This window comes from Molossus molossus, unplaced genomic scaffold (genome assembly GCF_014108415.1).
Source record: "Molossus molossus isolate mMolMol1 unplaced genomic scaffold, mMolMol1.p scaffold_m16_p_14, whole genome shotgun sequence".
Classification (NCBI taxonomy): domain Eukaryota; kingdom Metazoa; phylum Chordata; class Mammalia; order Chiroptera; family Molossidae; genus Molossus; species Molossus molossus.
The window spans coordinates 32254720-32270081 of record NW_023425349.1 but is presented as its reverse complement, the minus strand read 5'-3'; the positions used below and the strand labels follow the sequence as shown (position 1 = coordinate 32270081).

The window sequence follows — 15362 nt, the reverse complement described above, 5'->3', positions numbered from 1 at the left end:
CACAGAATACTGTGAATAAAATTTAAATAAGCTCTTGAACACAGATTTGAGGTGATTTCATGGCAATAAGAAATAGGAATAATAGGACACTGAAATACTAAAGACTGTATGATGCTTAAAAGGACCTGAATGGCCCTGGCCGGTTTGGCTCAGCGGTTACAGTGTCGTCCTGCGGTCCTGAGAGACCCGGGTTCGGTTCCCGCTAAGGGCGCGTACCTCGGTTGCAGTTTGTCCCCGGCCCTGGTCGGCTCGATGTGTTCCTTTCACAACGATGTTTCTCTCTCTCTCTCCCTTCCTCTCTCTCCCTCCCACTCTACCTGAACAAAAAATGGAAAAATGTCCTCGGGTGAGGATAAAAAGAATAATAATAATAAAAGGACCTAAATGCTTTTACCAGCAGAAAGCTATGAAGAGCTACATAACTTGTTTACGTGAACATAATCTATATGTTCACAAATTTAGAGAAGGAGCTCAGGACTTCAATTGGGACTTGAATCCTGGCAGTGTTATTAAAGGCACTTGTTCGGGTCTCAGGTTCCCCATCTGACAAAAGGAAATACTAGTCCCTATTTACTAACGGCCTACAATGCATTTTCTTATCAACACAACACCCCAAAGTAGAGATTGGTATATACGTTCGACATTATTATGAGAAAGAAATAACTGCGGAAGGAAGGCAGGAAGAAGATGGAAGCCTTCAGCACAAGCACTCAAATGTTCGTTTCCTTCTTTCTTCGCTTCCTCTCCCCTCAAATCCATGAACTTCCTTGGGTTGCTACAGTATGGAGCTGGTATTTTGCTCTGCACTTTCCATGAGGAGTACTAAGTCCCAGAAGTTCTGAGAAACCCCCCATTGCTTGTTGAGATGCTGAAGTACTGGGTGGGAGGTATCCTGTTTAGCACTTTCTTTGAGATACACAGCCCCTATATGAGTGGGACTGCCTACTCTGCAATGCAAGAGTTAATTGTTTAATGACTAAGAAACTACTGGACATATACAAGTCTCCTTCCTTTTCCCACACATCATTATATTGGCTGATTCATTTCTTTCAACAAACATTTATGGTATACCCACGCAAGGTGATGCCTGATGCAGGATGATGGATGTAAATAATAGGGTGAGAATCCTGTTTTCAAGTATCCTTGGTCCAATAGATAAAATAACATGTAGAGATAGAGACCTAAAACATAAGGCATGGTATGCTCAGGGCCACTAAAGAGAACAGATAAAGTGTATGAGAACTTAAAGGAGAGAAGTAATTTTTGGGTGGGAGCAGAATAGTGATCAGGGAAGGCTTCCTGTAGGAGGCAGTATTAATTAGAACTGGTTTATCAAGAAGCATTTTTGAGTAGCTACTGTGTGTCAGGTTCTAGATTTGATAGATAGGAAGGTAAGTTTTGGATGTGTCAAGAAAGAAGAAAAACCACTCATTTGTTTATTCTGTCAACAAATATTTACTGTGTAGTGGCACTAGGAATGCGAGCATCAACATACTAGATGTAGTCCCCTCAAGAAACTTACAATGAGTAGGAAAGACACAGAAAAAAATGACTGACTGATAAGTGATATAAAGAAAATGAAGAGTGCCAATCTTACCTAGGGTGATCAGTCAAGGCCTCTCTGAAGAAAAAATGTTTAAGCTGAAGCCTTAAGAATAAGAAGGGGCCAGCCATGGAGAAAGTGAGAGGAATGGGAACAGTATCTGCAAAGGTCTTTGGTGTGTTTGAAGCAGGTGTGACTGGAATACAGCAAGCTGGAGGAAGAGTGAAAGATGAGGTTGGAGGGGCAGCCAGGAACCAGGCTGTGCAAGGCCTCAGCGAGGTCAGTTTTTCCCATCCAAGTGTGACAGGAACCCTCTGAGGAGTTTGCAAACAGATGGCTGGGGGAGCAGGCAGTGAAACCAACGAGGTCTTCGTTGTGGAGAAGTAGCCATGCGATCATTCAGAGGTAAAGAAACAAGAGATGGGTGAAAGGTATTCAATATGGCTAGTACAAAGTGCAGGGACTGGTAGGTGTGGTGGGAGCCACTGAAGACTATTTGAGCCACTTTGCAAGCCCTGCAAAGTGGGAAGCCAGGTCCAGCTTCTGAGCAGAGAAGAGACATTAGAGCTAAGCTTTAGGGATGGGGGATTGGTTTTAGCATTTAAAAATTGCTCCAGTAGCCCTGGCCAGTTTGGCTCAGCGGTTAGAGCATCGGCCTACGGTCTGGAGAGACCTGGGTTTGGTTCCCGCTAAGGGCACGTACTTCGGTTGCAGTTTGTCCCCGGCCCTGGTTGGTCGTGCGGGTGGCAGCCACTTGATGTGTCCCTTCACGTCGATGTTTCTCTCTCTCTCTCCCTTCCTCTCTCTCCCTCCCACTCTATCTGTACAAAAAATGGAAAAATGTCCTCGGGTGAGGATAAAAAAAAAAAAAATTGCTCCAGTAGCAGATAAAGTATGGATTGAAGCATGGCTTGGGGATGGGGTGGGAGTTGCTGAGGAAAGAAAAGTCCATAGGGGGTTACAGTGTGGGGCTAAGGAGTAATCCAACAGGGCTGTGGTTTCTTGCGTGGGAGACATTTCAAGCTCATTCATGGTAGGGTCTCTCTGAGAGGGTGAGACCCCTAGGAGGAATAAAGAAAAGAATGGCTGATAGTTTTTATCAGGACAAGGGTTGGGCAAGTCACTTCAGGTTTCTGAGCCCCAGTTTCCCCATGGACTTACTCCTTACCTGCCCAGATATGTCTCTTGTGAGCCAGGACAGCCAGGTACCAGTGAAAAGGAATGTGTGCTCAGGGAAGGGCTGTATTAGCTCATGGGCCTTGCAAGTTGTGGGGAAGCCCAGAGGAGGGCAAGGCCCCCAGGCTGCGAGATGAGAAGTGGTTCAAGTCTGGTTTCAGCCCAGTTTCACAATGTCTAGTCCCTGATAACCATTAAAGCACCTGGTCACCTGCAGCACCCCTGGAGGTCACCAAGCAGCTGGGATCCGCAGTCCCCCATGTGACAGCCTGGGGGAAACAGGCTTATAGAGGCGTGGCAACACTTCTGGCCTGACAAAGCTCTCTAGTGCCTGGGTGAGGCTTGGAAGCCCAAGCCTCCGCTTTGGCCCCTGAACACGCCGCGGCCAGGCCGAAAACTACAATTCCCAGAATGCTACTCGGAAAGAGGCAAGGACCGGAAGTGGGTCCGGAGGCGGGGCCTGATGTGCTCTGCCGCTGCGTGAGGTGTCGGGATCAGGTACACGCGGGGCTCGTTGCGGGGCGGGGTGGGGGTCTGGCTGCGGACTGCTGCCGCGTTTGTGGGCGAGGAAGACGCTGGGGAAACAGCGTGTAACGGTTGTGTGGCCTGGTGCTCCACACCTTCTTGGTGCTTTCCCTTCCTGTCTCCCCTCGCACTCGCAGCCTAAAGGCCAGGCGGGGTACTTTCGCGCTCAGGGTCCAGGTGCTCTATTGCTGAAGGTGCCAGGGGCGTGGAGCCAGCTTTCGTGGACTGACATTTAGAATGAGAAAATGAGACGAGTGTGCAAACGGAGCTTGGTCCTTCACTATGCGCTCGGGGATATGCTCATCAGGTGGGACCTGGGTTAGAAAACTCAGAGCTGAAAGTGGGGTGGGTGGGGCAGGCCAGGGCGAGGATACTTCACACAAGGAACCTGGTTCTTAAGAAAGTGGATTTATAAATTAAGCTAGTATTTATTGAGCATCTGTTATGTACCACACCCCTTTCTAGGCATAGAGGATACAGTAGTGAACAAAGCAAATGGAACACTTGGTTACATTGTAAGAATGGGAAAGTTCCCACAAAAACTAAGTAAAATGTATGCCACGTGGGATAGTGAAAATCTGGATGAAGTGAGCAATGTAGTTCTATAATTTTCTCTGGAGGAAGAGCATTGGAGATAGAAAGAATAGCAAGTGCAAAGGCCCTGAGGTGGGAATGTCCATGGTATGTTTGAGGATCAGCAAGCAGATCAGATAGCAGAGGACAGTAGGGGGTGGGGGTAGACCTTAGTGATCAGTAAGGCCATCATAAAGATTTTGGCTATTTACTGTAAGTGAAATGGAGAATCCAGCATGGTTCTGAGCAGAAGAGTGATGATTATCTATCATTTAGGATGCTTTTATTCTGCGAGGCTCAGTACTGAGCGCTAGGGGTGTGCACGTGAACTCTTTGTTCTCGCTTCCCTGGAAGTGTTTGTAATCTGGTGGGGAAACAGGCAGACCAGTGATCATCCGAGGCTGAGTCAGATACTTGCAGCCCCATGAAGAAAGAATAAGTATACTCTCCAAATCCTCAGTGTGTGCTATTATGTCAAATGCTTAGTAACTGTTGGTTAAATGATTAATTGAGTAATTCAGTACCCAGCACTGGACCTGTAATGGGGACTCAGAAAACACTTTTTAATGGAGAAATGAAATGCTAACTGTGGGTATAGATGATGTCACATATGGATTGATAGATCTGTGCTTCTGTGGTGCCCTACTTCATCTTTGCTTTCGGAGGATCGCTAGGTGGTAAGCTTCGATTCAGTATTCACTGAGCTTCCATTCTCTGCCAGGCCTGTGCTAGCCACTGAAGATACAAAGATGAAAAAGATGTGGTCCTGTCCTCATGAATGCCCAATCTGCTGTATTACAGATTTCTGGTAGTGGTTGGAGTTGCCTTCATTTGATTTTCAAGATCACTATCTCCCAAGTTCCTGGTCTGAAAAACATTCTCAGGAATTTGGAGAGGTCAGAGATACAAGGAGTGGAATAGGAAAGAAGGAAATGGGGGCCGTGGTGGTTAAATTCAGTTTATTCAACAAATATTTATTTAAACACTGATGTTTGCAAGATTCTTTGAACTGTTCAATGTTTAGGTAGATGTAGTTACAGGAGAGAAAAGATGAGTGTTGACCTTCCAATTTTTAAAACGGCAATGAAAAACTCTGCAGCCCCTCCAGCTACTTCAACCCTAGCTCTCTTTTCTCCTCACACAGACTTCTCCAGTGAGAACAACTACATTCTCTGCCCCCCAGTCATTCCCCAAAAGGTCCTGGCACACAGGAGGAGCTCAATGAATATTTATTTATTAAATGAATGGACAAACATAGATAAGAATGTAAAAGAATGTGGAGGTGGGGGAGGGAGAGATCACATGGCTGTTAACAAACTAGCATTCGTTTAACAAATTTGTTTGTTTTCTTCCCTTAATAAAGTGCGATTGTTATTATTGGACCAGTTTATCTTAAGGTTTTTATTTGTCCTTTTTTGAATGCCTAAATGCAGAAAAATGCAGATGACACTGATGGTTGGCATAACAAAGTTTTTTCAGTCATCTGAGGAACTGTCATAATAGGCCTTTGGATATCTTTTGTTAAAAAAGATATGTATAGCCCTGGCCAGTTTGGCTTAGAAGTTAGAGCATCAACCCATGGACCAGAGAGTCCTGGGTTTGGTTCCCACTAAAGGTTGCAGTTTGTCCCCTGCTTCGGTTGGGGTCATGTGGTTGTGTGGGTGGCAACCACTCAATGTGTCTCTCTCATGTCGATGTTTCTCTCTCTCTCTTCCTCCTTCTCTCCCTCCTGCTCTATCTGAAGATAAATGCAAAAAATAAAATAAAATATGTGTGTGTGTGTGTGTGTGTGTGTGTGTGTATATTTATAGACCTGGCCAGTTTGGCTCAGCGGTTAGAGCATGGGCCTGCGGTCCAGAGAGACCCGGGTTCAGTTCCTGCTAAGGGCGCGTACCTTGGTTGCGGTTTGTCCCCAGCCCTGGTTGGGTCCTGTGGGTGGCAACCACTCAATGTGTCCCTTTCACGTCGATGTTTCTCTCTCTTTCTCTCTCTCTCTCTCTCTCTCTCTCTCTCTCTCTCCCTCCCTCCCACTCTGTCTGAACAAAAAATGGAAAAATGTCCTCAGGTGAGGATAAAAAAAATTTTTTTTTTGCATTTTACTGTAAATAAATTATACCTCAAAAAAAAAAATTAAAGGTCAAGATAACTAACAGAAACATAAAAAATAAAAGGGATTATTTTTTTATTTTAATCTTCACCCAAGGATATGGTTCTATTTATTTTAGAGAGAGAGGAAGGGAGAGTGTGGGGGGGAGACATCGATTGGTTGCCTCCCATACATGCCCCAACTGGGGATCTAACCTGCAACCTGGGTACCTGCCCTGACCAGGAATTGAACCCAAGATCCTTCGTTGCACGGGACAACAGTCCAACCAACTGAGCAACACTGACCAGGACAGAAGGAGTTAATTTAAGTGATTTGAATTCTTGTGTTTCATAGGGAGTTGATAAAATTCAAAGTTGATGAATCAAGAAGTAATGGTGTAAGTATATGATTTCAGGTTAAGAGGCTGATCACCAGAACTAAAAATGCCTGGTTAACAAGGGTTGCCACTAGAGGTGGGAGGGGTCGGAATGACGATCATTACTTTTCATCATAAATAGATCTTTTTACCATGTAGATCATATTACGTAGATTTACTTTTTTATTTTTTTAATCCTCACCCAAGGACATTTTTGCATTTATCTTTGGGGGCGGGGGGCATCGACGTGAGAGAGACACATCCACTGGTTGCCACCCACACAACCCCAACCGGGGTGGGGACAAACTGCAACCGAGGTACATGCCCTTAGCGGGACCCAAACCCGGGACTCTTCCGTGAGCCAAGCTCTAGCCTCTGAGTCAAACCGGCCAGGGCTAGATTGACTTTTTTCTAAGATGGTGGCAGCACACTGGATTCTCTGGAGCAGCCATGAGCGATGGTCACACATTTGTGACAGCTGTAGACTAGAGCATTTTTTACTAACATCTTAGGGATATCAAATACCACACTTTGAAATTGTGACATCGTTAAGTGTGGTATAACTGTGGTTCTCTATATTTTCTACCTTAACACTTTGGAGGAATATTAAACATTCTCACTGATGTCTGTGGCTTTCTGCTGCAGTGATACTGAACTGGGTTGGGGGAGAGAATAGACAGTTTGGAAAAAAAAATTTTAATACCTCACCACCAACCTAGAAGGATTCTTGGTTGGTTTCAGGCCACTCTTTGCCATATTTTTCGGCTCACTCTTCATCCTCCAAGGATGTTTCTAGTACAGGACTTCGCATATAGTAGGTGCTCAGTAAATATTTGCCAAAGGAATGGTTTTGAAAATAAACTAAAACATAACGGAGATGGCTTTTGCCCTCTCTGTCCCACCCTCATCTCATGAATGGATTTCAAAGAATGCCAGCAGGAACTTGGTTCTCTGTGTCACTGCAGCAGTGAATAAATCACTGATTGCTTGGAGGTGTCAGGAATTGCACTTGTCTTCTGAGAAGTGGATTTGGCTCCCTTACTACTGAAACGTTTCTGTGCTGACTCATTTCTCTGAAGACACACATGCTTTTTAATAAACCTGTATTAGTGTTTTATACACTTCTTCTTCGGTAACACAGTAATGCTGTTTGTCACTTGGATATAGGGGGGATACCTCCAAGTGAAATAATGTAATGACTCACATAATTGTGCCTTTCCTAATCTGGGTGAAGAGGACAGAGGCCTAAGCACATGGACTGGAAACTGGAAGGGAGTGCTCAGAAAACAGAGTCACATGTGCTGCAGGAGCAAGAAGTCGTCCTAGAGGACACAGGCGAAGATGGCATCTCTGAAAGCTTCCAGCTTTTACAGATTGACGTGGAATGTGAGCATCAGGAGAGAGAGGCCCCACCCACGGGCAGTGCAATGTGGTGCTCGGTGAGTGCAGTGGGTGGCCATGGGTTTGAGGATGATGGAGTGTCCCAGAGACCCCTATTCTAAAGGTAGATACTGGTAACAAAAGACTGGGAGTGAGTTTGGTGTATTCCAAGGGTTGAATTTCCTGCTAACTGGTTTAAAGCTTCAGTTTCATTTGTGTCATAGGAAAAGTAAAATAAGTTCAAGAGGAATTTCTGATATACCTCGGAAGGGTCAGGAAATCTAAAATCATGTCTTTTCTGGGGCTCTGCTTTCTCTAAACACAGTCTCGTCTATTTTTGTTGTTAAGTCTAATATCCTTTTTCTCTCCTAACTTTCTATCTAAATTAAAAAAATAAGTAACTGTTTCTAATATTCATTTTCCTTTTTGGTGCTTATGAAGTTCTCAAACAATTTTGTTTTCTGGATAACCTAAGAAAAATGTCCAAAGAAAACAGAGACACTGGGAAAAGATAGTTGCAGCAAAGAAGAGCAAAAGAAAGCAAGAAAAAGAAAGAAGAAAAGCCAATCGTGTAGAAAATTCAGGTAACAATAAACCAGGTTGCTGTATAATTGTATTTATTTCTTAGCAAATTGGTATCTGCATGTTCCCAGGAGAATAGGAACATTGTTTTTAAGTAAAAACAAACATCCGGGAGGTGAGACCTACAGTCCTACTTTTTTGGGAATCAAAGTATCAAAGAAAACAAAATTGAAGTCTGCCTTTCAAATATAAACAGGTGCGTTTATAAGCTCAGAAGTAGAAGGAATGATATACCAACAACAGCTAACATTTATTCAATGCTATGTGCTAGGTTCAGAATTTTACATGGATTACCCTAAGGGGTAGGTCTTTTATTATCCTCATTTTGTAAGTGAAGAGACTGAGGCTCAGAGAAATTAAATAACATGCTTAAGATGATACAGGTAGTAAAGGAACAAACTGAAGTTAGATTTAGACCCAGCATTGTGCTCCAGAGCCGTCGTCAACCCTCTGCTGTATCTAGATGCCTAATGAATAAACACCTTGCACAAGCTTCAAGTTTCTAGCTTCTCTGCCTGTGCAACTAGTACTCACCTGGCTGGGGAGATTTGTTTCTTATTAAATATTATTCCTCTGTTTTCCCACTTAATGTTTTTTGATATTTCTACTCTAGGCATCTGCCCCCCGCACAGCAAACGTTTTCTGAGATTCTTAACCAAGGAGAAACTTTTGGAAGCCAAACACTCAGGACCAAGACTCTGTATCGATTTAAGTATGACCCACCACATGTCTAAGAAGGTAGAACATCAACTAAGTTCCAAATTTCTGCTCACATATGGGAAGTCCTGAAGGGAGCGGCTTTCACAAAGAGCATGACCAGCTCTAGATTCCGTGATTCAGTAGTAAACCAGCGAATGTGTTTAGGCCCTGGCCAGGTGGTTCAATTGATTGGAGCATCGTCCCGTACACTAACACCAAAAAGGTTGCAAGTTCGATTCCCAGTCAGGGCACATACGTGGGTTGAAGGTTTGATCCTAGGTTGGGGTGCATATGGAAGGCAACCCATCTATGTTTCCCTCTTACATGGATGTTTCTCTCTTTCTCTCTCTCTCCTTCTTCCTTTCTCTCTCTCTTCCCTTCTCTCCCCTCCCCTTCCTCTTTCTCTAAAATCAATAAACATATCCTCAGATGAGGATAGAAAAAAGTGTTGAGTTTCCTACACATGGCTAAGTTCCAAGATGGCTGCTACATAGCATCAGGAATAGAATACAAATCCTCTGGTATAGTTTGCAAATTTTTACCTTATCTTCTGTTTTGAGATCAACCCTCGCCTCTGTGTTCATGGTGTTCCCAGTCTAGTTGTAGCCTTTCAGTTTCAACTCTCCAGAGATGAAATCTTTGGCCCTCTGCCGGGGAGAGGAACATTTGCCTGGTTACATGTTGTGGAGAGATTGCCTGGTGGCATGTCTTCCTGCCACCTGTGTGTTTTAGTGATTCCCATTCACCCTACTGGTGAAGGAGGGACTTCCACCCTTGGGTTCAAGGGGTGGCTGAAACATGGCACTCAACACTGAACAGATAAATGGACGGCAGTTTATTGATCACATAAAGTCAGCGCTGGGGGAGGACGACACCGCATGCCGTGCAGGGCCACATGGGGTTGCACTCGGGAACAGAGGAACAACCAGGGACTGGGAGCAGGCTCTGCAGTGTCAGGGTGGCGCCCCCTGGTTCCTGCAGGAAGGTGTGATTGGTTTGTTGGACTAATTCTGTGGATTGGCAGGGAATTAAAACCTACTGCTCAGGGATAATCAGGAGCCGCACCCGGTCTCTGATAACAGGGGTTGTTCAGCTAGGGGACCTTATCTGTGGGAGCAGAACTGAGAGAGGAACTTGTAATTAGGCCGTTCATGCCCCCCCACCCCAGTTTAACCGGAGGTCAAGGCAGCATACATTATTGGGCTTCATTTTAGGCCTTACTCCGCAAAACAGGTCTTTCTCTTTTCTAATACCCCTGTTGTATGTGCTAGGGTTTGCCTGTTTTTCAGAGAAATTAAGAAAATGGAAGATCTGAGACTCTTACATAGAACCTCTAACTGTAGCCCTCTGAAAAGGTCAACCAAGGATTTTCTACTGTTTATATAGAGATATCAGATTAAATCAAAGTTAAAGCCCTTTCTCTTCTATGAACCAAATCAGGCCAGATGGTGAGGCCTGTATCAGGATGGAAAATTAAAACTTTCAATCCTGTTACATCTCCTAGAGTTAGGGAGAAGGTGACAAGTTTATTTGATGGAGTATAAAAATGTCTGTATAGTTATCTAACCTCTCTAACAGACATTAAACATCACATGGTAAGATTTTAGAAGAAAGTTAAAAGAACAATTTCATATATCATTAGATATATAACGGCAGGTCCTGAAGGAGGTGGAGTTCTCAGTTTTCCCAGTAACTCCCTGTGTCTTGGCTGGTATCACTCAGCTTTCATCTGTAGGGTGTGCTCTGGGGGTCAAGTGTACTCACACGCGTGTTCTCGCTCCTGGAGTCAAGGGGGTCCTTCTAGTTCGTGAGATCATCCCTAGTAGCACTCAGTGAACTTACCAAGTAACCATTTGTTGGTAATGAATTTAGAAAGAGAGGGCATGTTTCCACACTAATCTGTTCGTATTTCTCTGAAGGAACTAAGTAGACTGGCTGGACAGCTCCGAAGGTTGTACGGTTCGAATAAAAAAGCTGACAGGCCGTTTTGGATCTGCCTCACTGGATTCACAACAGACAGTCCCCTGTATGAAGAGTGTTTGAGGATGAACGACGGATTTTCTAGTTACCTGGTAAGCATCGTTTTGCATATTATTTGAATTGTCATCTAAACGTAGGTTGTGAGGTAATTTTTTTACATTTTCATATTTCGGTATAAGAATATATATATAAATGATGTGTTTTCATTATTATAATCTAAAAATATTAAGAACTGCTCATCATTTCTTACATTTAAATTTTTTCTTTCTACACATTGGCAAAAAGTATCTAGGACTGTGTCCTGTCTATTGTGTGCTAGACTGTATACTTCAGGAATGTTTGGGGGACATGCCTTGACTCCTTTCTTGTTCTCGGTAATGCAGAATTATGAAACATGAGTTTTGGAGGACGAGAAAGAATCCTTATGGAAGTGATGTGGATTTAAGATGAGTTTTAGGGAGTACTAAGTTACATTTCAGTTCTTTCCCTCAGATCTCATAAGCATACTGATTGATATACAGGCAAAAACCCAGATCAGTTCCTAAAAAAATATCACTAAAAATGCCCTTGTGGCCCTGGCCGGTTTGGGCCACTTTTGCTAAGTGGTTAGAGCATTGCCCACCGACCAAAGGGTTGCTGGTTTGATCCTAGGTTGCAGGTTCAGTCCTGGTCCCAGTGAGGCAACCAATCGATGTGTCACTCTAACATCCATGTCTCTCTCTCTCTTCCTCCCTCCCTGTCGTTCCTTCTCCCTCCCTGTCGTTCCTTCTCCCTCCCTCCCTCCCTCCCTTCTACTCTCTCTAAAAAATCAATGGAAAAATGTCCTCAGGTGAGGATTAACAACAACAATAAAAATGCCCTTGTGGTTGCATTGTGTAGCTGAGACTGGGCAGCATGGCCTTTCCGAGGGAGGTCCACGGAGGCGATGGTGTGGAGAGCGCCCTGTGCGGTGCTTCACAGTTAGTCGTGGTTGCTGTTACTGCCCTAACAGTCCCTCCCCTAGTGCAGCCGTTTCCAGCCTGACTTTCCTCTGTGCATGTTTGATGATTCCTGTACCAAGCAGACCCACTCTCAGGGCCACCTGGGCCCCTTGCTCTCCTGTCTTCACGCCTTTCTTACATGATTGCTTCCACTCTGAGCACTTCTTTCTCTTGTACATGTCAACCTCACCTCTTTTCAGACACCCAGTTCGTGCTGTCCCTCACCTGTGGTCCTGGGGCATATTCCCTGCATGTCTCTTAGGGCCTCATATTACTTTCTGCCTCGTTTTTTTTTTTGTATCCTCACCCAAGGACATTTTTCCATTTTTTGTTCAAGTAGAGTGGGAGGGAGAGAGAGGAACAGAGAGAGAGAAACATCGATGTGAAAGGAACACATCAAGTGGCTGCCACCCGCACGACCGACCAGGGCCGGGGACAAACTGCAACCGAGGTATGTGCCCTCAGCGGGAACCGAACCCGGGTCTCTGGACCGCAGGCCAACGCTCTAACCACTGAGCCAAACCGACCAGGGCTCTGCCTCGTTTTGTAGGGTTGAATGTCTCTGCCTTTCTATATCCCCTGGCCAGTTGAGCACTTTCTGAGAACAGGTGGTCAGACATGTAGCCCCTGGATGCGTGTCCAGCAACTAGTTGCTGCATTGGGGGCTATGTCTTAACCTAGTTCACAGTACTTTGGATTATTTGTATTTTTCAGCTGGACATAACAGAAGAAGACTGCTTTAGTTTATTCCCCCTGGAAACCCTTGTGTACCTGACTCCTGACTCAGAACATGGTATGTTCTTTACTGCACAGATTCGTGTAGCATTGTATCTAGCTAGTTTCCTGGTCAGCTCCCTCCGCTGACCCTTTTTGGATCAATGTTAGATATATTTTTTTCCAGGAAATCATTTATTTCACATAGTTTTCAAATTTTTTGATATTAAATTGATCTTTGTATTCTCTTCTAATTATTTCACATTTCTCTGTAAGTCTCCTTTCTGAATCCTAAGCAGATTTGAGTCTGCTACTTTTTTTTTCTTGATTAGATAGTCCAAAGTCTTATCTATTTAACTGGTCTTTTGAGAGAATTAGAAAATCTATGTTTTCTATTTCTACTTTTATCATTCTCTCCTTTTACTTTCTTTGGATTTAGAAATTATAAAGGTTTGCCCTGGCCAGTTTGGCTCAGCGGTTAGAGCGTCGGCCTGCGGTACAGAGAGACCCGGGTTCGGTTCCCGCTAAGGGCATGTACCTTGGTTGCAGTTTGTCCCCGGCCCTGGTTGGTCATGCGGGTGGCAGCCACTCGATGTGTCCCTTCACATCAGTGTTTCTCTCTCTCTCTCTCCCTCCCGCTCTATCTGAACAAAAAATGGAAAAATGTCTTCGGGTGAGGATTAAAAAAAAAAAAAAAAAAGAAATTATAAAGGTTTGATCTCATTGGCCTTCATTTCTTCATTAGCTCTTGAAGATGTTGATCTAGACAAAGTTTACATCCTTGGTGGACTTGTGGATGAGAGCATTCAGAAGGTACGTGTACATTTTGGGCTGAAAAACATACTTTGAAAAGTAGTGCTTACTTTTAATCTTACCCAAAAGACCTAAAAACTCAAAGGGAAAAGGGGAATGAGCCTATTCTGCCTGGGTTGGCCCTCGCACTTATGACGATCCCGCTCTCCTCATCAGCAAGTCAGCAACCTGACCTGACAGTAATTGCTAATTATCCCCGTAATCTAAACCTTTCTCTTTAATCCTGAAACTGCAAATAGGTAGATGACCTTTCCAGCTTCTCACAAAGTAGCAAATATAATTTAAATTCTGTACATGGCTCAGAGACATCTTTAAAGGGACATCAGTTACTTTTCTCCAACTGACACCTTATGTGACCTCAGATTATTGGACTTCTTGAGTTCTTGGGGCTCCTTTTTGCAGTTTTCAGAGCCCTTCCTCTTCCTTTGGGTCTTCCTGAGTCCTATAGGGCCAGGCATGTTCTCCTCTGACTGAAGTAACTGCTTGGACTTTTGTATACAGATTGTGGCTGTAGATATGCCTCTTTTAACTTCCTTCCTTCTTGGTTGTAAGTAGTAGTGAGTGGAAGATAGTGGGTAAATGACTCCCAATAAGTGAGGTGTTGCTGTACAAGCCATTTCTTACTTGGACAAGTACATACTCTTCATTATCTACAATATTCTTAATTATCTTCAGGTTACTTCCCCCCTTCCACTTTACCTTTTTAAAATTATTTTATTATTTTGTATTGAATTTATTGGGGTAACACTGGTTAATAACAGGCTACTTATATTTAATACACTTATGATTACAGATGGAAGTTAGAGTGGTGGTAAATAGGGATTCTCACAGTTTACTATGCATATTATAATGAGAATATCTTTGTGGATTATTTTTAAAAGAAAAGTATTTAACTGATTTACAGAAGGTGACATTTCAAAAGGCCCGAGAACACTCTGTCAGGACAGCCCGCTTGCCAATCCAGGAATACATGGCCAGAAGCCAGAATGGGAAAAACTATTATTCAGAGATATTGGCCATCAATCAAGGTATTGCTTACATGGCTCACGCTTGGATGTGTTCGTTCTGGTGCTGCTGCTTTTCATATGAATGGCCCTTGAAGCAGTTTCCCCTGAAGTGCTTAGACTTTACTGCATGCACTTTATGACATATATTCTAGCCTCTCGTAGGTATTTTTCATTTTCATTCTGATTCCCAACTATGTGAAATACAGTTGACCTGTTGCCTTGGCTTAGAATGCCCTTCCTTTAACCTATCATTGACCAGTGAATTCCTTTTTGTCCTCTATGTTCCCATTGTATTGTGTTCCTCTCTGTTGCAGCATTGTCCATTTAATGGTCCATCTCTCGTTGTAGGCTGAGGTTCTTGTGGGTAAGCAGGGCCTTTATCTTTGCCTTTTGTCTCCCCAGGATCTAATACCATGTGTGGTACAGAGTAGGTTTGTTGAATGAAATATTCCAGAAAACCCTTTTTCTCATTAGTCATTTACTAGTTCTCTTTTTCCAGTGTGTGGTCACTGTATTTTCTGTTTACCCTTCCAACAGTATTTGATATCCTGTCCACTTACTTTGAGACTCAAAACTGGCCTGAAGCATTGAAGAAAGGGGTTTCTTCCAGAAAAGGCTATGTTCTTCGGAACTTAGTGGATGATGGACAGCCTAAGATTGTACCTGAAGGAGGCGAAGTTGCTGGAGGGGCCTTGACCCAAGAGTCAAGCAAACGGTGGTGATGGCACACACTTGCCTTTACTTAACATCTTGGATCTTCATTAGAATATACATTACTAATAACAGGGACCACATTTTATGCTCTTTTGTATCTCCTAGAGTGCCTGGCTCACAGGAAGTGCCCAGTATATCCTAAGTAAAGTTTACATAACCGAGAATTAGCCCTTAAACCACATGGCTTTGGATGTGTTAATTCATTTTTTAATAT

The 15362-nt window shown here is 43.7% G+C and overlaps 1 protein-coding gene across 2 annotated transcripts; it reads left to right on the top strand.

Moving 5' to 3' along the window:
* The first annotated feature begins 3171 nt into the window (after positions 1–3171).
* TRMT10B (tRNA methyltransferase 10B) lies at positions 3172–15320 on the top strand. Of its 2 annotated transcripts, XM_036261314.1 has the most exons (9): positions 3172–3217; positions 7514–7718; positions 8135–8243; positions 8855–8979; positions 10860–11012; positions 12615–12693; positions 13360–13427; positions 14332–14455; positions 14972–15320. In XM_036261314.1, exons 2-9 carry the CDS (start codon positions 7533–7535, stop codon positions 15154–15156), a joined length of 1029 nt encoding a protein of 342 aa, XP_036117207.1. In that variant the 5' UTR covers positions 3172–3217; positions 7514–7532; the 3' UTR covers positions 15157–15320. The 2 variants fall into 2 exon arrangements, with proteins under 2 accessions (XP_036117207.1, XP_036117208.1); XM_036261315.1 differs by lacking the exons at positions 3172–3217; positions 8135–8243; positions 8855–8979 and having other exon boundaries at positions 7621–7718; positions 10871–11012.
* The last annotated feature ends 42 nt before the right edge of the window (positions 15321–15362 follow it).

Bases quoted from the DNA above. Each gene is read 5' to 3' on its own strand.
- TRMT10B (XM_036261314.1), top strand. From the start codon at position 7,533: ATGGACTGGAAACTGGAAGGGAGTGCTCAGAAAACAGAGTCACATGTG. The intron at 8,244-8,854 runs GTAACAATAAAC...TTTCTACTCTAG, and splicing joins CAATCGTGTAGAAAATTCAG to GCATCTGCCCCCCGCACAGC. The intron at 14,456-14,971 runs GTATTGCTTACA...CCCTTCCAACAG, and splicing joins GATATTGGCCATCAATCAAG to TATTTGATATCCTGTCCACT.